The sequence below is a fragment of the Silurus meridionalis genome, chromosome 14 (assembly GCF_014805685.1).
Source record: "Silurus meridionalis isolate SWU-2019-XX chromosome 14, ASM1480568v1, whole genome shotgun sequence".
Taxonomy (NCBI): Eukaryota; Metazoa; Chordata; class Actinopteri; order Siluriformes; family Siluridae; genus Silurus; species Silurus meridionalis.
In genome coordinates, this window is record NC_060897.1 from 22,780,185 (window position 1) to 22,803,663 (window position 23,479).

Consider the following 23,479-nt stretch of genomic DNA (forward strand, 5'->3'; position numbering starts at 1 on the left):
TTTGTTTGGAATTTCTGTTCTTTTAGAACCAGGCAGAAGAATTACAGACCTTTGTCCTCTTTTTTTTATGATAATAGAGAAATTTGAAGTTGGGATGCAATAATGCTTTGATTATACACACTTTTTCGGTCGTCTAGACGCGACATGCTTTGTGAATGAGTATGAGGGTGGAGATTCGGTGGAAGAAGAGAAAGGGGTGTGACTGAGTGAATTCTGATTTATCAGACAGGTAGATAAAATGATAACACGGATGGAGATGGTGTCGAATGACAACTCACACAAACACGGCCTCGAAAAAAACAAAATCCACCCACTTCCAAATGCGTCTTCTTCAACAGAGCTAGACACGCCCTTGGAGGCGTGGCTTATAGAATATATTCTCTACAGAGCTGTTAAGTTGGTGCAATCACAGGATAAATCATGAAAGAATATTTCCAGCATTTGGAATAAATGTACCTGTTTGTTAGTTTTGTATATTTCACAGCGTCATAATTCACTCGTTTATCTGCTTTCTGGATCAAATGCGTTTCAGACCGTCGTTGCCCGAACGAGGCGGAATCGAGAACACTTTCACGTTTCAGTTCCGCGTCGGAGTCACAGCTCGGCTTTTGCATGTGTTTTGCGTATCAGCAGCGAGACACCTGTGGTCACAGCAGATCTTTACTTCCTGTGCCCTGAATGCTGAATGTTTCTTTTTTCGTCCTGTGTCTCAGTGCATCTGAAAATAACCTCATGCTCGGGTTTCTGTCCAAGAATAAACTCCCTCGTTTGTTTCCCCTCATTCATTCGAATGGGAAAAATTTAGAATCTCAATTCACTCTGCAGTTTTTTTTATATTATGAATGAGTAATGAACTACTAAGTCATGTTTCTGTGATTTACCGCATCTACTAATTTCTCCGTTATAACTTTCCCGGCCCATTCTTACCCAGGCCTGAGTGTTCCCTAACCACAGCAGCTCCTGACCACAGCTATCTGCCCTCTTTTACATACATTACCTCAAACAGCATACACTGCACTTAGCATTAAACTATCATTTATTATCTATTTATAGCAACAACCATCAATTTTATTTAATATTTAATTTAATGTATACTTCTGTAAATATTTTTAATATATAACAGTATCAGTTTATACTATACTAGGCTATAAAACTCACGTGACTGTCGGGAAAAACGCGATGAATTAAAGTTTTAGGTGCCCGAATTTTACCTACGTTTCTTTATCATGTTTGTGTTTTTTGTTGGGGGTTTTCTGTTGTTTGTTTCTGCAGCAGAAGTAATGGAGAATCCAATCTAAACAGCTCTCTCGGTTTTTTTTATTTATTTTTTATCTGTAGCCTACAAATTTTACAATTGAAAATTTACTGCACTTATGCAACAGCTGAGAACCTGATTACAGCCATAAAACCATTTTATTAATGACTTTCTTGATATGAGTATTGTGTGGAACCAGTGCTTTATTGTCAAGGCAGATTGATTCTGAAGTAAACATGCTGTCGCTCAAAAGCCAGCTCCATGAAGATCTGCTTCCCATTGGTTGTGTGGAAGATCTCCTGCTATAGAGGAGATATATGAATGTGAAAGGCCTCCTCACCATCACCTACATCAGCACCTGACTTTACTAACACCATGGTGGATGAATGAATCTCCACAAATCTCAATAAAATCCTAGTGGAACATCTTCCCAGAAGAGAGGAGGCTATTAGAGGAGCGATCAGGGACTGAATGTGGAACAGGATGTTCACAAAGAAGCACATAGCAAACAGGTGTCCACAAAGTTTTCTCCATGTGGTGTATATTCTGCTTTGTGTCTTAAAAAAGAAAATTTCGTCCAGAACAATTTTTCATGAATTCTAACATGACGAGATATCTCTAACTCCGAGATGCTTGTGATGATTTATTTAGACGATAAACCACACAAATGTGGTTATTCATCTCTCGTTCTTTCACCTAAGTGTCTTTGTGTTTCAGCTTCTGACCTTCTTTTAGGGAAATTACGGGTCACGTGACCACCGTTTTATTTCTGTTCCCTTTGTAAATATCAAGCCACAGAGTTATTCATCTGCGGTACTAATTTGAATCCTGGGTCTGAACTTTTTTTTTTAAAGTTTTTTTTTGTAGCCCAGCAGACCCCGGAGGACGACGGTTATCATTGTGTAGGTGTTTAGAGGAAGAGTGGGTGCTGTTAAAAAACCAGGCTTCACTTGTGTAAAAGTCTGGGGTGGAAGCAGAGCTGATAAAATCACTTGGTGTTTTAACATCCATAAGCAGATGGAAACCACCGTCCTTTCCAGCCTCTGCAACCTCGATCCACACAATTAATACTTACAGCATAGACTACAAAACCCACGTGACTGTCGAGAAGAGCGCGATGAACTGAAGTTACTTGATCTAAAACTGAATCGTCTGTTTTTTTATCTGTACAAATTTAATATGCTGCATATACAACAACCGAGAACCTGAAGAAATGTATATATGTGTATTTAGATTTTAGATTTTTTGATATTTTAGATTCATGTAAAGCAGCTACCGATGCGATACGATTCACCACTACTACGATGCGATTACGATTTGTTCTGCAATTCAACACAGTACAAATAGTTCACGTTTATTTCTTCAGTTCAGACAAACAGCAAATCATCAATGAACTGAAATGTCCTCTAACGTATGACCCTTTCACACACATGCCTTTATAGTGCAGAAAGTAAAAAGATGAAATAAAACCAGATGTTTTTTTCCTGTTGTGTGTGCAGAAAGTTACAGCTCTACCTCTGCCATGTTAATCTGTATTCTATACGACTCTCAGGACACGCCTCCGTCTCCGCAGTGTTGAATCAAGTCATGTAAAAATGTTAGTCGTTTACCTACGATTTTCTATTTATTAAAAAGCCCCATATTGTACGTTTTATTCGTTTACAGTCACTTTTGATGTTTGCTCGCTTTTTTCCTCGCTCATAAAAACGAAAATATGAAGATGTTTCATAGTTTTAGTTCAGCAGCTCTGACGGCAGCTCGTGTGTTCAGGAGAGGAACAGAGAAAGAAACAGCAAAGACCAAACAATACAATATTCATGAAGAATTTCGGAAATTGTGACTCTGTAATTACATACTGTTTTATGTTTTTTTGAAATTCTTTATTTTTTTATGTGCAGTAGCATAAACTTATGAAATACTTTCTTTTAAAACATTTTTATCTGCCATACAATTTTTTTAATTACATTTTTTATTCTAGGAAATGTACATAATATAAACAAACAATTGTTAATTGTAGGTTCTTGATATATAAAGTGGAGGCTGTAGGAAAAGCATGCTGATTTCTATTAGTAATTAATGTGTAACAGGTGAGAAGTGTGCATGGACTTTCACAATAATATTTTCCATTCACAGAGTAACGGCCATGTGTTTTATACCCCCACAAAGTCTGGAAGTAATTGTCTTACATATTCAACCCACTCAAAATTTCATCAACACATTTCTTTCTGACGACATAGGGAGGAAGTTATCTTTTCCATTACACTGATTTTTTTTTTTTTGAGGGGTTTTCCTGAAAGACAATTGATCCTGCCAATTCATCCTTCCAGTCAATTGATTTTCCCTGAAATAATAAAAATAAAAATCGTGTAGTGCAAAGGAAGGGCTGTGTTCACTTTGCTTTCCACTGAATCTCTGTCCAAAAAGCATTAATTACTGGAGCATTCCCAGAGTGTATGCCAGTGATTGGCTTTCCGAATATACATCCAGTTTAATCAGAGAGATGAAGAGCATAGACGTTGTGCAGGCGAGGGGTAAGAGTTGTTCTAGGTAATTAAACCCATAGGGTTTTTTTTCTTTTTGACCAGAACCTCCAGAACACACAAAATGTCCCTCGTTAATAATAACACCATGCTGGTGTGGAGTGATAATCTTGGGTGTGAGATGTTACAGGATGTTGCTGCATGATGTGGTGGTAAATAACAGCCTGTTAAATTCAGCCTCACACGTGGCCTCCAATTATCACCTTCTACCATGGTCATGTTCCAGCATTTAAATATTACTGAACTGCATGTTGAGCAATTATGAGCGTATTTGTAAATACGGCTCATTAGATCAAGAATTCTGCTGAATACACTCACACATCGAGATAAACTCGTGCTATAAAATGACATTTCTTTACATGGGTTTTCAATAATATATTGAAGCTGTTGGAGTGAACTTCTGGTGCTGTTTTATTTAAACGGTTTCTTCTCCAGTTCTTCAAATTCATCTTGTGCCTGATGTGGTTTCTAAATCTCCATATTCAGTATAAGTTCTGCCACATGCAGAAATTCTCCATGGAGAATTATACTGAAACTCAATGTTACTATCGAGGTGTTACTATTACAGGTGTTTATAATCCGGACATTTATTTAGAGCGCTGATTCATCTGATCATACGGTAGCTGCGTGTTCAACGCTCCGAATTCACACCTGAACTCCTCCCAGCCAATCACAATCCACTATTCACACCTGAACTCCTTCCAGCCAATCACAATCCACTATTCACACCTGAACTCCTTCCAGCCAATCACAATCCACTATTCACACCTGAACTCCTTCCAGCCAATCACAATCCACTATTCACACCTGAACTCCTTCCAGCCAATCACAATCCACTATTCACACCTAAACTCCTTCCAGCCAATCACAATCCACTATTCACACCTAAACTCCTTCCAGCCAATCACAATCCACTATTCACACCTGAACTCCTTCCAGCCAATCACAATCCACTATTCACACCTGAACTCCTTCCAGCCAATCACAATCCACTATTCACACCTGAACTCCTTCCAGCCAATCACAATCCACTATTCACACCTGAACTCCTTCCAGCCAATCACAATCCACTATTCACACCTGATCTCCTTCCAGCCAATCACAATCCACTATTCACACCTGAACTCCTTCCAGCCAATCACAATCCATTATTCACACCTGAACTCCTTCCAGCCAATCACAATCCACTATTCACACCTGAACTCCTTCCAGCCAATCACAATCCACTATTCACACCTGAACTCCTTCCAGCCAATCACAATCCACTATTCACACCTGAACTCCTTCCAGCCAATCACAATCCACTATTCACACCTGAACTCCTTCCAGCCAATCACAATCCACTATTCACACCTGAACTCCTTCCAGCTAATCACAATCCACTATTCACACCTGAACTCCTTCCAGCCAATCACAATCCACTATTCACACCTAAACTCCTTCCAGCCAATCACAATCCACTATTCACACCTGAACTCCTTCCAGCTAATCACAATCCACTATTCACACCTGAACTCCTTCCAGCCAATCACAATCCACTATTCACACCTGAACTCCTTCCAGCCAATCACAATCCACTATTCACACCTGTACTCCTTCCAGCCAATCACAATCCATTATTCACACCTAAACTCCTTCCAGCCAATCACAATCCACTATTTACACCTGATCTCCTTCCAGCCAATCACAATCCACTATTTACACCTGATCTCCTTCCAGCCAATCACAATCCACTATTCACACCTGAACTCCTTCCAGCCAATCACAATCCACTATTCACACCTGAACTCCTTCCAGCCAATCACAATCCATTATTCACACCTAAACTCCTTCCAGCCAATCACAATCCACTATTTACACCTGATCTCCTTCCAGCCAATCACAATCCACTATTCACACCTGAACTCCTTCCAGCCAATTACAATCCATTATTCACACCTAAACTCCTTCCAGCCAATCACAATCCACTATTCACACCTGAACTCCTTCCAGCCAATCACAATCCACTATTCACACCTGAACTCCTTCAGCCAATCACAATCCACTATTCACACCTGAACTCCTTCAGCCAATCACAATCCACTATTCACACCTGAACTCCTTCAGCCAATCACAATTCACATTTCCACACACGTGTCTTGGTTTGGAAATGATTAGCCGTGTAGAATCGTCTCGTCTGGATTACAGCTAGCCGGCGTGTTAGTAAAAATGTTTTGGCGTTATGAAAGTGTGTTGGTAGCACAACAGTCTGCTGAAAAATAGGAAACAGACATGGATGATAGCGGAGTCTCATCAAGAAAACCACGGACAGATTAAAAAAAAACCCAAAGAAAAACAGAAGTGACAGCTGTGAGGAAGTGTGCAGAAAACCAGCATTAGAAATGATCCACTTTATTACAGAAACTAAATCTACCGTATGTACAAGTTATAACTCTCTCTTTTATTTATGTTTTTTTTCCCAGGTATTAAAGATTATTGTGCTTCAGACAGGAAGACGAACGTAACGAACGAGTGAAGATCAGCACTGGATTACAGTTAGTGGTATAATCCCAATCCCAATCCCTCACTTTGTTTTACTACGTTACGTCTCTCAACACATTTCCAATCCATACACCAGGCATCTGCAGGACCAGGAGTCATTTCTGCTCCTGAATGTGTCACTGTGTTCCTCTGTGTGAGAAACATCTTCACAAGAACTGTTGTGTAACTGATCTTCGATTTCTCAATAAAACCCTATTTTTGTTATTTACATTCTTCCAGATGTGGAAAACGTTTCCAGCTCAATCCAAAAGAGTTAAATGAACTCTTTCAACCATTACTAAACATGAACATGTGCTAATGCTTGCAATCTTCTTCTTTATAAACTAATAGTTTAATACGCTAAAGCACATGACTTTCACTCATCCTTAAAAGTGAAGAATCTTCCCAGTAGAAGTGACAGTTTCTCCATTCTTATTGCGTTTCTATAGCGACGGATGATCCACAAATAATAAACATATAAGACTTTGTGTAATTATTGATCTGGAGGAGGTTTTTTCTCTTTTATTCTAAGATTCTATGGAAGGAGTCTCCAGTGTCAGCACTTTCTAACTTTGTCTTTTTTTTTAAACAAATTCCGGAGCCTCGTAAGAGGAAGTGGAGGAGTGTGTATTTAATTCCTCATCAAAACGCAGGTCCGATCTGCATCTGATCTACAGGTCCTTCGAACTCGTTCCATCCCAGTTTTAATTTGCCGTCCAATCTGTGCGTAATGAATATTAATATAATCAGATTCGTTTGTTTTATTGTTAACTCGTATTAAAATTAATTATAAACCCAAGTCAGACGGTTTCCTTACACGTGGAAATATGTTTAATCTTTATATTTGCAAAACCTTCAACGCAACACACGTTTATTCACGACGTCCTTATTAAAAGAAATTTAAAATAAGCCACCAAAATTTGGTGAACATTTGTTTTACTGATATCAAATCAGCACCAAGATCTGCCATGATGCACGCGTCCGGCAATTAAAACCGTCCGTGTGGAAACATAGCGAAAGTTTCTTTTGGTGTCCTGATGGTTTACATAATTTATAACACCATAATTATTTACACGAATATTCAGTTTTCATGCTCTATGATGAGTTCAGTTTCATTAATAATAAACGCACATTTGCATAAAGCATCAATATTTCTCTATGTTAATTAGCATATTCAAAACATGAAAAGTATGAATTTAAGGTTCATTTAGTACAGATACAAATATGCGATTATATAAAGGAGCCCTGGGGTGCAGTCAGTTGAGTTGGAGCGCTATAGCAGGAGATCTTCCAGGAACATAGTCATGCTAGAACAGGTTCAAGTTCATTCTACATCATCCAGAGGCTTTTGGGGAAGAACGTGGATGGAAACGGCAGATGTCCCAATACTTTTGGCTGTATAGTGTATCTAGAACATATGTAGATCATTTCATCATGTTTCATTTGTTTCCTGTTCCTGGATGACTTTCAGAAATGTCACAGCAACAATAAACATGTGGCATCTGGAAAGTAAAAAAAAAAACTTTGAGAACGTTTGAACTTTCCAGGAAAAAACATAGCAGGTGTGAAGGAGAAGCTTCTAAACCATTTTATTGTGTGAATATGAGACGGACTGCGGATCTGACGTTGGGAACTTTCCCTTCTGTACTTTCTGTGTTTGTAGCGAATAAATCAGGAGGTTGAGTTTTACACATTATTATTATTATTATTATTATTATTATTATTATTATTATTATTATTATTATTATTATTACCCAGTGTCATTTTTTTGATATACAATTTATATAAAATAGATAATAAATTATTTCAATAAATGAAAACAAAAGAACATCGGATGTTTATGTTTTGTGCATAATTGAATTTTTGGGATCTTGTTCAATTGTTCAAAATTACTTTTTGATTGTTTTAAATTTTTTTCTTTGCTTTAAATTAAAATTATTATTAATTATGATTATAATAAATGATATAAATAATTCTTTTAAAAATTCACTCCTCTGGAAAAGCTTGTGTGTGTGTGTGTGTGTGTGTGTGTGTGTGTGTGTGTGTGTGTGTGTGTATTCATTTCTTTAATGGTGTATTGGATAATTTAAGGTTCTCAGCTTCCAAAGTAAATTGTATTTGGATTAAAGTCGTGTGTTGTTAAACTCCACTAGATGAACCCTATACAGGCGCCTGGACACGTTAATCCAGTTACACACATACAGTCTTCGATTAAAGGGTTCTACAAGCTTCTAAAAATTGATGAACCATGATTTGTAGGGTTCTAGATCCTTCAAGACTTCTTTGCAAAATGTATTGGTTCTTCAAAGGTTCTTTAAATGTTTCAGTTTCAGTACAACCTTTTTTAGAATCCGTGTTCCTTTTATTTATCCAGTAAACCTTCAGCCAACCCTTTGAGAACATATTCTCCTCAGAAGGTGTATACAGATGCTCTTCAAGGTTCTACACTCTGTCTGATTGTATTATTTGTCACTTTGTGTTCTTTGAGATAAAATGTTTCACTACGGTTGGATTTTGTTTCAGCATTTTAGAAGAAAACACAGTTTCAGGTGTTCAGTCAGAGTGAACTGTTTCAAAATGAATGGTTTTAATGGAGCTGAATCATTTTTGGACACATGACACCTTGTTCAAAGTTCTCGGGTTTTCCGCAACTCCACTGAGACGATTTCAAGAATTTCTTGCATCAGTGAAAGTCATTACGAGAGCTGAGTCTGGCGTCTGTAACGGCTTTGTCATGTACGATTGTTTCTGTTTCCTCTAATTTAATATTTCTGCATTTCGGATGTTAATAATAATGAAGTTCTCGTGTATTTGAGCCCCAGTGACGCTCTGATCTCAGAATTGATGATCCCGGATTAGCATATGAATCGTCTGATGATTTTTATACACCACATCACTGCGATGGCATCAAACTTCCCATTTCTCCTGTACATCCGATTTCTAGTCTGAAAAAAAGTGAAGTGAGATCAAGCCGTCCTCTTGGCCGTGTTCGTCAGAGTGTTTCTCTGATTTGGGAAAAGAACATGTGAAACTCTCCGAGCCGTGCAGGCCAGAGATCATCAATGCTTTGGTGCTGGTTGCTTTTTTAAACCGTTCTTCCCACCAAACCCTCCGGTTCAGTCTGGCTACAGAAGGTCTTGGATGCTCGTGGAAATCCTATAAAGAGCACCAAGCGTTTCGGGTGGAATCATGGTGCCTTTCCAAGAGGTTCTCTTTGAGGTGCGGAGGGTTCTCCAGCAGGTGAACCCAAACCTCCTTCCTTTGCTTCTAACCCAATTTGTGGAGGCTCAGATCTTCTCAGCTCAGTACTATCAGAGCTTGTTTTTTTCCGAGGACCTGAACGACGTGGATGTGGACGATTTGGCCAGAAGGCTTGCTCTTCCTGTGTGGGAAAAATGGGATGCCAGTCGAGTAATCCTCTCTGCAGCGCTCCTGGAGAACGAGCCTGAGATCCATGGTACGATTGGCTTCTTATTAGAATGATTGTATTGATCTATTATTTCTTCATGTTATTAAGAGTATTAATATTTATATTATTATATTTTATATATGAAATCATATATTATGCTTTTAGAATCGATGTATTTTCAGGAATATGGTACTTTCTCCGAATTCCCAGAAGGCGACTGGGAAAAGTCATAATGAAACTAAAGCTTACTTGACAAGTGTGTTTTTATTTTTTTCCCTTGGCAGGGAGCTGAATAATATTTACAACTGGCACCGAACCCTGGCCCAGGATGCAGCTTGTCCTGTCTGGCAGCTTAAAATAATAACCGTCTTATAATCAGAGATTTCTTTCAAATCGTACTTTCGGTTACTGGGTTAAGGCCATTGTGCCCGGTGTGGTTCATCAACATGTCAGGGCAACGACGAGGGTGAAAAAAAACCTGGCCTGGGAGAATGTTTTGGTGTTTTTTTGGCAGAAAATTGAAGCAACATTAAAGTGTAATGACATCAGGCTGCAGTGGTTGTGGGCTCGATGTGAGTTTTAGGGCCGTGCTGCATGATGAGAACCAGCACTAACATAGAGGGAAATTATGTGGGCAAATATTTATCGAGCAATTTGACTAATATTTAGGAGAAGTGCATGAAAAAATGCTTGTGTGTGTGTGTGTACTGAGACCCACCGATTTATAACTAGACACAAACATCCATATATCCAAGCAAAAAGTATGGGGACATCCGCATTTTCCAGGCAGGAGAAACTTTTTATTACTTTCTAATTATTTACTTTTCCTTTCACTCAGCAGCTCCTGCCCACAGCTACCTGCCCTCTTCTACACACTTCAGCTCACACACAGACACTACAGTGCACTCACACACTCATACTCATACTCATCAGCAGAGAAGGCAGTGTGTGGGGGTGCACAATAATAGGCATCCTTCTAGTCTCTGTTTTGTCTTTTGTCTTCTCCTTTAATGCGGTGATGAGGTTTGACAAAATTCAAGACGTTTTGTTGAACCGTCCCAGATTTTGATTGGAGTTGATCAGGATTCGAATAACGTATTGATTTTTCCTTCTTGTGAAATCAAAATCAGATGTTGCTTTTTATCTTTTTGTATTGAAATCTAAAATAAATTCATTCCCTTTTATAAAGATTATAAAATGATCTATCAGGACGCTTCATCAGCTGCGTACTCGGTATTCTTCCTGCGCTGCTTCTTCCTCAAACCGTCACCACAAAGCTGGAGGAACACGATGGTATTGAACCTCTTTTGATGTGGCAGCATGAAATTTTCCTTCACTTGAACTAGAAGACACAAATCTGTTCCAGCACCACAATGCTCCTCTGCACAAAGCCAGGTCTGTGAAGATCTGCTGGAAGTGTGTGAAAGATCTAGCCAGCTGCTATCGAGCTCCAACCCTATTGAACACATTTCAGATGATCTGGACTGCTCACTGCACCTCCTCCTTCTCCACACCTACTGTATATCAGTACCTGACTTTATAAATGAATCTCCTCAAGCACACACTAAAATCTGGTGGAACATCTTCCCAGAAGAGTGGAGGTCATTGTAGCAGGAAATGAAGACTAAATCTGAAATGAGTTGATGTTCACAAAGAAGCACATACTAATCTCATGGTCAGGTGTCCACCAACCATATGCGTATAGATATACAGGCGGACACAATATGGCTGAAAGTATGTGCACCCCTCACCATCATGTCCATGCATAATTCTTCTCAAACCGTCTCAATAAAAGTAGTATAGAATTTGTTTGTATTCTGAAGCATTACAATTTTGTAAACCACAAAGAACTCCTACAAAGAGTTCTTAATTTCACCTGAACACGTTTGGAATGACCAGGAATCTCCTGGACATTGTAATATCAGTGTCTGATCTTTTGGAATTGGATGACAGTAGTCCCCCACAGCCACGCCCCTCCACAAACACCCCGAAAAATCGGAGTAGCAAAGTGTGAAATAAATCGGGAAATGAGATGTTCAAGGTCACGTGTGACACTTTTGACAGATGTTGATGCATATGCAAATGACTTAATGAAGTATTTGCATTGTCTCTCTTGTACCTGTGTGATGATGAACCTGCTGCAGTGTGTTTGTGTGAGTAGAAGTGAGTAGAAGTGAGTAAAAACTCCACACTGCGCCACATTGCGCCACACCAGACGCTCAAATGTGAAAGTAAAACCAGAGCGAACCCAAAAGCGCGCACCAGACTGCGCCTTGTTCAGAACCCGGACAGACCGCAGGCAGAGAAACACAGCTTCCTTTCTCACCAAAACCCACTAGCATGAAAAGCAGAGGAAGTTCTGCACTATAACATGGAGCTGCGCTCTAATACAGGTAGAAAATCTTATTATTTTTAGACCTAAATAATTCATGCGTGTTTAACGCAATGGATACGATGGAAACCTTTGTGTTTGCGTATCCATCTGAAACTTGTGATTTATTCGAGTAGATCTTTTTTTTAAACTTTCCGACATGGTTTATTTCCATAAACTGCTTTTTTTAAATTTTTCTTCATTTTTTCTTCATTTGTAATTTATTATTTGGAACATGCGTCTTTTTCTTTTGCGCCTCTTTGTTCTTCACCGGAAAATAAAACCGTCGTGTGATTGTTTCATGGTCGGCATGGAGACCCCCAGGTGGTGGATGGTCACCTGGACCTGGAGTGCGCAGGTTCTGTTTGGATCACAAAAACGCGTTGCGCACATCAGGAACTTTCTATTTAAACCTGCACTCATGCGTCCATTTAATAATTTATTGTGCTGCAGAGGAACTGATGTGCTACTGGTGGTGGTGCTATTCAGGGTGAGGGTGATGGCGAAATTGAGGAGGAGGAGAAGGAGGATTAGGAGAGGTGGAGAGGTGCTTTCCATGCTTTCATTTTTCCCAAACTGTTTTGTGCGTCTCCTAAAACCAGGCTATTTATACAAGTGAAAGTGAAAATTATTTCATGTAAAATAATATTGGATTTATTTCTGGATCATTAGGAGGCAGTTTTTGGATACACTGGAGCTTTAGGAGCTTCTTTGTGTTGAATTTTAGGGGTGCTTTATGCTTTAGGGCACATTTTTGTCTTGCACAGTTTGAGGGTATTTTCTTTGATCTTTTAGATGATTTCTGGATAGAGTACAGCACAATGTGGAGTTTATTCGACAGTTAAGAGGTAAATTGTTGTTGTAAAGGTGTGTGTTGCACTTTTAGAGGTTATATCTGATCTTTTAGCTGGTTTTTGGATGGTTTACGGGTACAGTGTGGAGTTATTCGGACAGTTCGTAGGAACATTGCGTTCCTAATGGGTTGTTTTGAACAGTAAAAGGTAACATTGCTTCCTTTAGTGGTTTATTGAACAGTGGGTATGTTTTTAGGGGCGCTTTGGGTAGTTAAGAGGGAACATTGTTGTGTTAAAAGGGTTTCTGGTTCCTTGATGTTCACACCATGCAGAACCTGTTCTGATCCTGTCACAAGAACACACAGACCCTGGTGAAGAAAGCCCATCAGTGTCTTTAATGTCTTAGATGTTTTTAAAGAACTTTAAACCGTGATGCTAAGGAACTGTTACTCCTGCAGCAGTGAGTCTGTTTTGGGAACATCACAGGAGAGAGGTGAGAGGGTAGTGCGATCAGCTGAGTGTCCCATCTACATTAAACTCCTAGTGTATTTACAATGAGCAGTGCTGGACCTGCAGGACCAGGAAGACTGTGAAGGTTCAGGCTTCCCAACACTAGATTGTTCTATAGCACTTTTGCTTTCTGAAAGGTAACAAACAGAGAATCTGTGTACAGAACAGAGAAGCTTCTTCTCACATGCCATTTGGACCAGGGAATTCAACTATTTTTAACCAGGGAAACTTCTAGAGCTTGCACTTGTCACGCATTACCTCAGTCTCGTTTATCTACAGCACATATTACACACATTTCTCGAATGGACACATTTGCAGTTTGTTAAATTACAATTATACTGTTTCTGCCACTGAGGATTTGCATTCCTGATATTATAGTTCATATGTTTATATCTTTCTGCTTTCCTATTTGTAAAGAACTAAATACTTTTTTAATTAGATTTTTATTTAACAACCATTGAAAAATGTGTCCTGTACTTATCCACAGAAATCCAGAAAGAAGTAGGGTTTATATTAATTTCGATGGTAAATACTTCTGTGTCCAGATGAACTGGAACACGGCTATGATTTCTGATATTAATGAGATTTCTGATATTTTCGGGTTGCGTTTTTTCTGGACTTCTGTGGAAACATTTACGAGACACCATTTTTTCTTAACAGTGTATTTATTTAGTTTTACCGTGTACCACGGAACTGAGCTCTGAAACAAGTACTCCTTTATGTTTATATTTTAGAATCTGCTCACTGGGTTATGAATAGTGACAATTAAATCATGTCTTTATGGAGCTTGTGCATTTTTCTTCACATTGTTTATTTATTTTTTTTATTTGAGTTGCCAAGAGATTTCTTTGCAGGAATAATAATAGCAGGAGGTACATTCTTATTAGAAGGTACTTTATAGTCATAAGAGGCAGTAGCAGTAAATGGTAGTAGCAGTGAGAGGCAGTAGCAGTTAGAGGCAGTAGCAGTAAGAAGCAGTAGAAGTGAGGCAGTAGCAGTTAGAGACAGTAGCAGTAAGAGGCAGTAGCAGTAAATGGTAGTAGCAGTGAGAGGCAGTAGCAGTGAGGCAGTAGCAGTAAATGGTAGTAGCAGTGAGAGGCAGTAGCAGTGAGAGGCAGTAGCAGTTAGAGGCAGTAGAAGTAAGAGGCAGTAGCAGTGAAGCAGTAGAGTGAGGCAGTAGCAGTAAGAGGGAGTAGCAGTGAGAGGCAGTGAAGTGAGGCAGTAGCAGTGAGGAGGCAGTAGCAGTGAGAGGCAGTAGCAGTGAGAGGCAGTGTCAGTGAGAGGCAGTAGCAGTAAGAAGCAGTAGAAGTGAGAGGCAGTGTCAGTGAGGCAGTATTGAGAGGCAGTAGAGTGAGGCAGTAGCAGTGAGGCAGTGGCAGTAAGAGGCAGTAGCAGTAGAGGCAGTAGCAGTGAGGCAGTAGCAGTAAGAAGCAGTAGAAGTGAGAGGCAGTGTCAGTAAGAGGCAGTATTATTGAGAGGCAGTAGAAGTAAGAGGCAGTAGCAGTGAGAGGCAGTAGAAGTAAGAGGCAGTAGCAGTGAGAGGCAGTATCAGTGAGAGGCAGTAGCAGTAAGAAGCAGTAGAAGTGAGAGGCAGTGTCAGTAAGAGGCAGTATTATTGAGAGGCAGTAGAAGTAAGAGGCAGTAGCAGTAAGAAGCAGTAGAAGGGAGAGGCAGTGTCAGTAAGAGGCAGTATTATTGAGAGGCAGTAGAAGTAAGAGGCAGCAGTGAGAGGCAATGGAAGTAAGAGGCAGTATCAGTGAGAGGCAGTGGCAGTAAGAGGCAGTAGAAGTGAGAGGCAGCAGCAGTGAGAGGCAGTGGCAGTAAGAGGCAGTAGCAGTGAGAGGCAGTGGCAGTAAGAGGCATCATAGGAACATTGTACGTGTACAGTATGGAGACATGTTAATGTAGAGTGCAGTGTTTATGAGTAGAGTTAAATTGACTGAGTTTGATGTAAAGATCATCATTTATTAATAAAGTTTAGTAGGTTTACAGCTGAGGGCTCCTGTATCATCACTGTATCATCACTGAATCCTGTTTGTGTTCCCTTAGACCATGAAAACACCATGACCAGTGTGGATCCAGTGGAAACTATACCTGGTAAATGTTTGCGATCTCTAAAAAAACTATATGTTTCCTGATGGTTTTTTCCGCTGAAAAATGCAGGAGTGTTTTTGTGTTTTTATAAAAAACAGATCAGCTACTGGACCTGATCGCCTCCATTCCAATTGAAGAATTTCCGTTTGAAGAATATCTCGGTCAGTTCCACATTTCAGCTCATACAGAAACATCTATGATTCAGCATGTGGAGAAAGTCTTGTAACATCCTTTTTTCTTTTCTTTTCTTTTTTACATTAGATTCATCTTACTCGGAAGAGGTCTGGAACGATATCCCAGGTTGGAAAAAGTTTCAGGATGTTTATGATCCACTGATGGTGAATTGTGGAGTGATTTGGTTTTGCTTGTATTTTAGGCCACTAAAAATAGACTTGTTTTTTCTCTTTCCGTCTCTCTTTTCTTAGATGGATCAGATGATAAATTCACGCTGGTATGTCAAACATGTGATGAGAATCCAGATGTGAGGAAAAGAAAGCGTGGAGGTAAATACTCATTAATTACTTTTCTTTTTCATTTGCTCTTTTGTCAGTGGTCCTTTCGGTTAGCCAACATGTGAGGTGTGGGTGTGTTTGTGTTCTCAGTAGTAAATGAAAGACCAAAGACGAAGATGCCTTGCCCTAAACGTAGAAAAAAAGGTGAGCGCAGGATTTAAAAAAAAGTCATTGCCAAAGCGATGAAATGCTGTTCATACACTTATTCTATCGTATAAAGTGATTTGTTTAATCGGTAATCCCCTTTTTTTCCTTGTTGTGTTTTGTCACACAATTAGCCCCCTCGAGCTCTGAACCCCCCACTGAAGTCAAAATGGCCGTTCAGGGAGGGAATTTCCACGTCTCCGGCGTGCCCTCGTTCGTACACTTCCCCTTAAGGATCTCCACCGCCGCCTCTCTGATGCCACCTGGTGAACACGAGCTCCATTGTTTTGCTTTCATTTCCCATGGCAGGTTTTATTCGCATTCTCATCGCATTTTAATTTCACTCTTCAGGTGCACCAGCGATGCAGATCATACAAACGTTCAATCCTCTCTCTCCTCTGCCAGGCATTCTTCCAGTAGGTGCCACCTATGTCCTGGGTGAGTCATGAGTTTATCACTCTACCTCTGTTTTTATCTCCATGTCACTGACTTAAAATTTCTGTTTTTATTACCTGTAGTTTCACCACAACCTCTCGCTCCATTGCCAGTGACTCAGATCGCCCCTTTGTCTCCGGGTGAGTAACAAACAAGAAACACTCTGTGTGAACGATTTATCACAGCGGAATCTAAATATAGATTGCACATTAGGTGTTATCTTTTAAAATCAAACATACGTTATTCATCAGACATTCCAACGTGATGCTTCGGTGTTCTGTTTCAAAATGATCGTTGCAAAGATAAGGTATAAGAAAGGGGTATAATGGGCTTTTTATTTGCTTTATTTACATTGTACACTATACTGCTGAAAGATTGAGGACACCTGGTCAGAAGTATGATTTGTGCTTTTTCAGCATCGCATTCAGTCCCAATTTGCTCCTATACACTCCTCTGGGCAGATGTTCCACTAGATTCTGCATTTCACATTCATCCCAAAGGTGTTTAGTAGGATTAAGAGCACGAAAACTGGCTGCTTAAAATCTTCCCCTATATTTTCGCTACAACTTCTCTGAAGTTTAACACGATTCAACAAGTTTACGGCGATGCTGCAACGAGGCGTGTGGGGCGATTTGGGCGACACGTGCGCTTCAAGAGCCGAAGAACGTCCCTGGAAGAGTTTAGGAAGACTTTTGACAAACTCCATTCCAAAAAACATTCAGAGACTTGTGCATAATGATCGTCAGAGAACAATCCACAACATTCATGCCGTTGTCGGTGTGTCATACGGAACAGTTGATGGCGAGTCCCCAGGCTGCAGACCAGGGAGCAGAAGGAACACCGCGTCAAAGTCGAGGCTCGTTACAGGTGACGAATCTCGCGGCTCGACCAGGTGCACGCTCGTTGTCTTTTTTTAGACATTCGCAGCGTTGTGCGTCGAGAAATCGTCTCCAGACGGTCAATAGCGAGTTCCACTGGCAGGTTTTAAGGGAGGACGTTCGGCGAAAGCGATTTTTTTAAAAACCACCTCGTATGTGTAATACTATCAACTCTTCTTTTCTTTTCCTTCTTCAGTCAGTGGAACAGTGGCTCCTGTAGAGCTCAGCATGTCCATTCATCCCGCAAGCTCGCAATCGGACAGCGCCAGTAGGGGGCAGTCTCCATCCCAACCAGCTCCTGTTTCACCCATTAAAGGTAGAACTACTTTTATTGACTTTTAATAACATATTTGGTATTTTACTGGATTTTATTAGTGTATATTGCCAATTTTTTGATTTTGTCTGCAGGCAAACCACCTTCCAAAGAGTATCTTCCTGCAACTCAGGACATCAAGAAGATCCCAGCGATATCAAGTGAGAAAAAATTAAGAAAGCCACTTTTAAGAAATCTCATCTGTAATAATATCTAACGGTGTGTTTCTTACTTAGAGAACGTTCAAGACTTTATCGTGGCCTTAAAGACGCACGTGAGGGAAAAGTGCAGTGTGATGGAAGGAGGAATGAAGATGCAGTCTCACTACATAGACACTCCACTGGTGCAGAGGAAGCTTATCATCAGGACTGGCAAGAATGCAAACAAATGCTTAGAGAAGGAACTCGTGGTGCTCAGCGACTCCGAACGAAAGAAAGCCATGGTGCACAGAAGCCATGTTTTCCACAACTCCAATAACAAGCACCTGATCACTATTCTTGGGAAAGCTGGCATGGGAAAGAGCACGTTTATCCGGCGTTTAGCTTTAGACTGGTCCACCGGTGGCCTTCAGCAGTTCAAGTTTATCTTCTTGCTCAATTGCAAGGTTCTCAATCTGACTCAGGGGAAGTTCAGTCTGAAGAGTTTACTATTCCAGTCATCCATGTCTCCTCGGTGTGGAGATCCGGAGGCTGTCTTCAAACACCTTCTCGCCTTTCCAGAGGACGTTCTTGTCGTTTTCGACAGTTTTGATGACATGAAAGACCTTGAAGGCCTTCTTCAATCGCCCGCTACCTCATCCACAGAAGGCAACTACAGTATCAGGCAGCTGTTTTCTGGCTTGTTCCAGAAAAAGATTCTCTCGGGTTGCACGCTTTTGATGGCTACGCGCCCGCGAGACGTTTTGAATCAGCTGCTTCGTAAAGTCGACAGTATCTTGGAGTTATGTTGGTTTTCTGCAAAGGACATAGAAATGTACATTTCAAACTATTTTGGGGAGGCATCAGAGAAAGAGGATGTGCTGCGAAAAATCCAAAGCCAAAAATACATTTTCAGCTTGTGCTCCAACCCGCTGCTGTGTCGCCTCACGTGCTTTTTATCGGAGCACCAACAAAGCAACAGTTTGCCATCGACTCTAACGGATTTATACCAAAGAGTCCTCAGTCAGTATCTAGAGCTGAATGAGAACCTTCAAGGATCCAAACAGGACATCAGTCAGTTGTGTAACACTGCATGGGACGGATTTAAGATTCAAAACTCCCTGTTAAACCAAAATCAGAACAAAAACCTGGTAGATTCTGAACTCAGCTCTGGGATTCTCAGGACACATGGAGGATGTGAAGAAACTGGCAACAACCAGGTCACTTATTTTGCCGATCTTTTTGTTCAGAGCCTTCTAAGTGCCCTGCTTTTGGTACATTCCAGTGAGTTGAATGATAAAATGCTGCTGGCACACACCACACTTCACCAACGGAAAAGAAAACCTCAAGGAGAATGGCAAGATGTTCTGCAACGGTTCGTGATAGGATTACTGTTCCAGAAAAACGCCCCGCCTGCCTGTAGGGATTTCCAAAGTGGTACTGACCTTCAGGCCAAAAGAAAAGCAGTGGAAGTCCATCTGGAGAATCTGAAACCAGGCGAGATGATTCCCAGCAGGTTACTGGAACTGTTTCACTGTGTGTACGAATCAAGAAATATCAAACTCGCCAAACTTCTGCTGAAAAACCTTCCAGATAATTTGTCATTTTGTGGAGCTCAGCTCTCTCCGGTGGACGTCTATGTTGTTTGGCATCTTCTCATGCATACCAAAGGACTTAAGCGAACGTTTTCTATGGACTTGAGGGACACGTGTGTTCCTCTCAGTGGTCTCAGAGAGCTGGTTGCATTGGACTGTGTGGCGTCATTCAGGTGAGAAATAAAAGTTTCCTTCATTCTCCTTTAAGTGCGTTCCATGTCATGGTGAACAAAAGTGAGAAATATGAATCATGTCAATAATGTTCCTACACGTTTATACAACCTTCTCTCACAGAATTCTATGATAAAACGCTGCTCGTTATGGTGATTTTTGAGCCATCACGAGATTCCAAAGTTGCTAGAAGACACCTCCAGAACTTGTTTGAACTTGATGTGAGATAATTGAGTATACCAGGGAGGTTGTAGCTCAGTGGTTAAGGTGTTGGGTTACTGATTGGACGGGCAGTGGTTCAAGTCCCGGTATCACCAAGCTGCCACTTTTGGGCCCTTGAGCAAGGCCCTTAACCCTCTGTGCTCCAGGAGCGCCGTATCATGGCCGACCCTGTGCTCTGACCCCAGCTTCCGAGCAACCTGAGATATGCGAAGAAAAAAATTTCACTGTGCTGTAATGTATATGTGACAAAACTGCTGAAAAAGCGTTTACATTCAGCATGTTCAGTAGAGCTCTATAGAAGGAGATCTTCCACTCCAAACCCATGGAAAGCAGATCTTTATAGAGAGCTGGATCAGGCTTGGGTTTCCTCGTTCAAGTGAAGGTAAAATGGAATGCTGCTGCATCCGAAGACGTCCGATACAATTGTGTGTCTCAGACTTTGCGCCAGACGTCCCAATACTTTTGCCGTTATATATTGCCAGCTCTAAATGCATGATGTATGACTTCAAGGTGAAATAAATTCTTGTCATCAGAAAACATTCTATATGGTATCTCTCTAATGGAATTATAAATATTGCATATTATAAGTGATTTATTGTTTTCTCCCCATTAGAGCTCCAACTATGGACACCATTAACCTCTGGGAGGACCTGCATCATAGCAACGATAAACTGGGTTTAAAAAACGCCATTGAAAAGTTTACTATAAACCCTCTGAAGGTGTTGCAGGTGTCTCATGTGGAGAACTTGGCCATCCTGGGACAGATCCACAACGAGAAGAAGCTGCCTTTATGGTGAGACATCGATAAGGCTTTAATAACGAGTGTTATGTAGGTGCTAAGTCTCATTATAGACGCTGCTGTGGTGTGTTTATAAGCAGAAAATAAAATTTATATTATATTTTATTTATTATAATATAAAATAATAAGGTAAGACATCAGTGAGAAATCAGTGTCCTAGATGTATAATGAGGGTTCAGTAATGTGATGGTTGTAGGAGAAGTTTCAGAAGTTTAGATCTTTGCTCCAGTGGACTGAGTGGGTTTTCAGATCTTTATATTTATAGTAAAACATGCACACATACAGTTCATGATGCAGTGAACAGAGAGAATAAAACACTTATGTAGCCTGTTTTTAGTGACGTCCACTGTTGTGTTTACAGCGAGGTCGAGACAGCTCTGGAGGACGGCGTCCCAGCGGTGAGACATCTCCAAAAGCTGGAGTACGAGTGAGTCCTTCACACTACATCTACTTCATTCTGCAAACTGAAACCCCATGTATCTGTGCAGTCATCAGTGGGATGTGTTCTCTTCTCTAAAGGCTTAACCAGCAGAACAACCCTGAGGTGTTTCTTCAGCTGGTGGAGATCTTACCTGCTCTTCAGTCTCTTCATCACCTGGAGTAAGTTCATCTGTAGGAGAGAAAGAAAAAAAGAAAGAAAGAAAGAAAGAAAGAAAGAAAGAAAGAAAGAAAGAAAGAAAGAAAGAAAGAAAGAAAGGATGGATTAACAAAAAAAACATGCAAGCAAGCAAGAAAGAAAGAAAGAAAGAAAGAAAGAAAGGAAAAGGAGCGAAAGAAAAAGAAAAAAAGTGAAAGCAAGAAAGAAAGAACAAAATAAGAAAGAAAGAAAGAAAGAAAGAAAGAAAGAAAGAAAGAAAGAAAGAAAGAAAGAACGAGAATCTATGACTAAAGTAAAGAAAGAAAAAAGTAGAAAGAAATGAAAGGAACAAAAGATGAAAGAAAGAAAGAAAGAAAGAAAGAAAGAAAGAAAGAAAGAAAGAAAGAAAGAAAGAAAGAAAGGATGGATTAACACTTGTATCCGTTTCTCTCTTTCAGTTTGGAGAATAATAAGATCGGGGATGTCGAGGTGGAGCGGTTGGCCGGAGCGTTGAGCTCGTTATCATCTCTGAAGCTCCTGAAGTCAGTGTTGCTCGTCTTCCTGAACCCAGTGATTTAAAATAAAGTGTTCTCGGTGGAAGTGTGTCGCAGTGTGTAACGCTTTATTCCTTCCTCCCACGTTTTAGTCTTTCTCAGAACTGTATCGGGGACGACGGCGTGCGGAAACTGGCCGAAGCCCTGACGTCCCTGTCCTCGCTTCAGAGCCTCAGGTACAACCTCAGACACACCCACTTTACCTCAGACCACGCCCACTATTCCTTCTATCACTTTGTTTACTTCAGTGCTAATAGCTGTAGAGGAATAAAGCAGTGTGACGTTTATAAAGAAAGCAGTGTGTATATATCATTTCCCTCTGACGTCCTACAGTCTGTATGGAAACGTGATCGGGGACGGCGGAGCTGAGAGCCTGGCGTACGTTTTACCGCTTATGACGTCTCTGCTGGACCTGGAGTAAGTCACCGTTCATCAGTGAAGATCATTGTGAGGCTCAAAGTTCAGCTGGAGATTTTTCCCATCTGAGTTTAATTAGAAAACAAAGCAAAATCGACTGAACTTTAACCATCACAGACCAGACATTTCATCATCTGTGTTTCAAAGTAGAAAGTATAAAAGAACGAAGAGGGGACAATAAAGGGGGGGAAACACACACACACACACATACACACACACACACACACACACACACACACACACACACATGCCCTTCAGCTGGCATCCTGTGTTTGTTTGTGTTTCAAACTGAAACTGATCTTTTTTTAAATGATGTGATGAAATTAATAGATAAAAAGTAATAAAAAATAAAATGAATAAAAAAAAATTATGTAGTAGTAATAATAATAATAATAATAATAATAATAATAATAATAATAAAACATAATTTTTTTGCCACTCAGTGTGAAGTACAACAAGTTCACAGACGTTGGAGCCAAAAGGCTGAGTGCTGCATTAAAGAACTCGCCAAGTGTGAAGTCTCTTCAGTAAGTCACCTTCTCACACACACACACACACACACACACACACACACACACACACACACACACACACACACACACACACACTGGCTTTGTGGAACAGGTTTGGTTCTCCTAGTTCAAGTGAAGGTCAGATTTCATGCCCCTTCATCCAAATGCATCCGATACAATTCCGTTCCTCAAAATCTTCCAGGAAGAACCACATGTACCTGGAAAAGTCTGGTGTCCCGAATCTTTTCTCCATATCGTGTATATGATTTTATTTCCACCACATTTGCATGTCTGTCCTGCTTTAATGATTTATTCATTACATCCTTCTCATCTTTTTTTTCCATCAGAATGTGGAATGACTGTATTCCTTATGGTGTTTTTGAGCATCTTCAGATTCAAGACTGCAGGATAAAAGCTTTATAATTCACACGTTTCTTATTAAGAAAACACACAAAGGAAAGAGAAGCTGCTGCTACTAACGACGTAATGTTCAGGTACACACACACTTTAACTGACCGCTGTGGCCTTAGCAGAAACACTACTGTTCTATGGTGCGTTATTTTTCTGTTGCAATATATTGACTTTATTGTGAGCTGCTGCTTAATAAACTACCTTTTGTAAAGAAATAAATTAAAGCAAGTTGCTGTTATTGTGAGTTTTTTTTCTTTTAAGTGTTTTTTTTTTTTTGTACAAAAGAAAACAAGAAAGAAATAACCAGGC

General features: G+C 40.2%; 2 protein-coding genes across 4 annotated transcripts in view; both read left to right on the top strand.

Annotated features, from left to right (window-relative positions):
• nubp1 (nucleotide binding protein 1 (MinD homolog, E. coli)) overlaps window positions 1-6,544 on the top strand; it is a 37,924-nt gene extending 31,380 nt beyond the window's left edge. Inside the window, 1 exon segment of the mRNA XM_046866239.1 lies at window positions 6,258-6,544. Coding sequence (XP_046722195.1) covers window positions 6,258-6,310 — 53 coding nt within the window. The 3' untranslated portion in view covers window positions 6,311-6,544.
• A 2,762-nt stretch (window positions 6,545-9,306) lies between these two features.
• ciita (class II, major histocompatibility complex, transactivator) lies at window positions 9,307-23,394 on the top strand. 3 transcript variants are annotated; one of them, XM_046866523.1, is made up of 20 exons: window positions 9,307-9,772; window positions 15,449-15,496; window positions 15,592-15,654; window positions 15,755-15,793; window positions 15,919-15,996; window positions 16,099-16,149; window positions 16,284-16,415; window positions 16,501-16,587; window positions 16,668-16,724; window positions 17,659-17,778; window positions 17,871-17,936; window positions 18,012-19,680; window positions 20,514-20,693; window positions 21,061-21,126; window positions 21,219-21,299; window positions 21,735-21,818; window positions 21,923-22,006; window positions 22,164-22,247; window positions 22,691-22,774; window positions 23,107-23,394. In XM_046866523.1, exons 1-20 carry the CDS (start codon window positions 9,505-9,507, stop codon window positions 23,180-23,182), a joined length of 3,417 nt encoding a protein of 1,138 aa, XP_046722479.1. In that variant the 5' UTR covers window positions 9,307-9,504; the 3' UTR covers window positions 23,183-23,394. The 3 variants fall into 3 exon arrangements, with proteins under 3 accessions (XP_046722479.1, XP_046722478.1, XP_046722480.1); XM_046866522.1 differs by having other exon boundaries at window positions 9,308-9,772; window positions 16,096-16,149; XM_046866524.1 differs by lacking the exon at window positions 9,307-9,772 and adding an exon at window positions 11,813-12,117 and having other exon boundaries at window positions 16,096-16,149.
• Window positions 23,395-23,479: the final 85 nt, after the last annotated feature.

Coding starts and splice junctions, on each gene's coding strand:
- ciita (XM_046866522.1), top strand. CDS start 9,505: ATGGTGCCTTTCCAAGAGGTTCTCTTTGAGGTGCGGAGGGTTCTCCAG. Junction 17,937..18,011: donor GAAGATCCCAGCGATATCAA/GTGAGAAAAAAT, acceptor TTTCTTACTTAG/AGAACGTTCAAGACTTTATC. Junction 22,007..22,163: donor TCCTCGCTTCAGAGCCTCAG/GTACAACCTCAG, acceptor GACGTCCTACAG/TCTGTATGGAAACGTGATCG.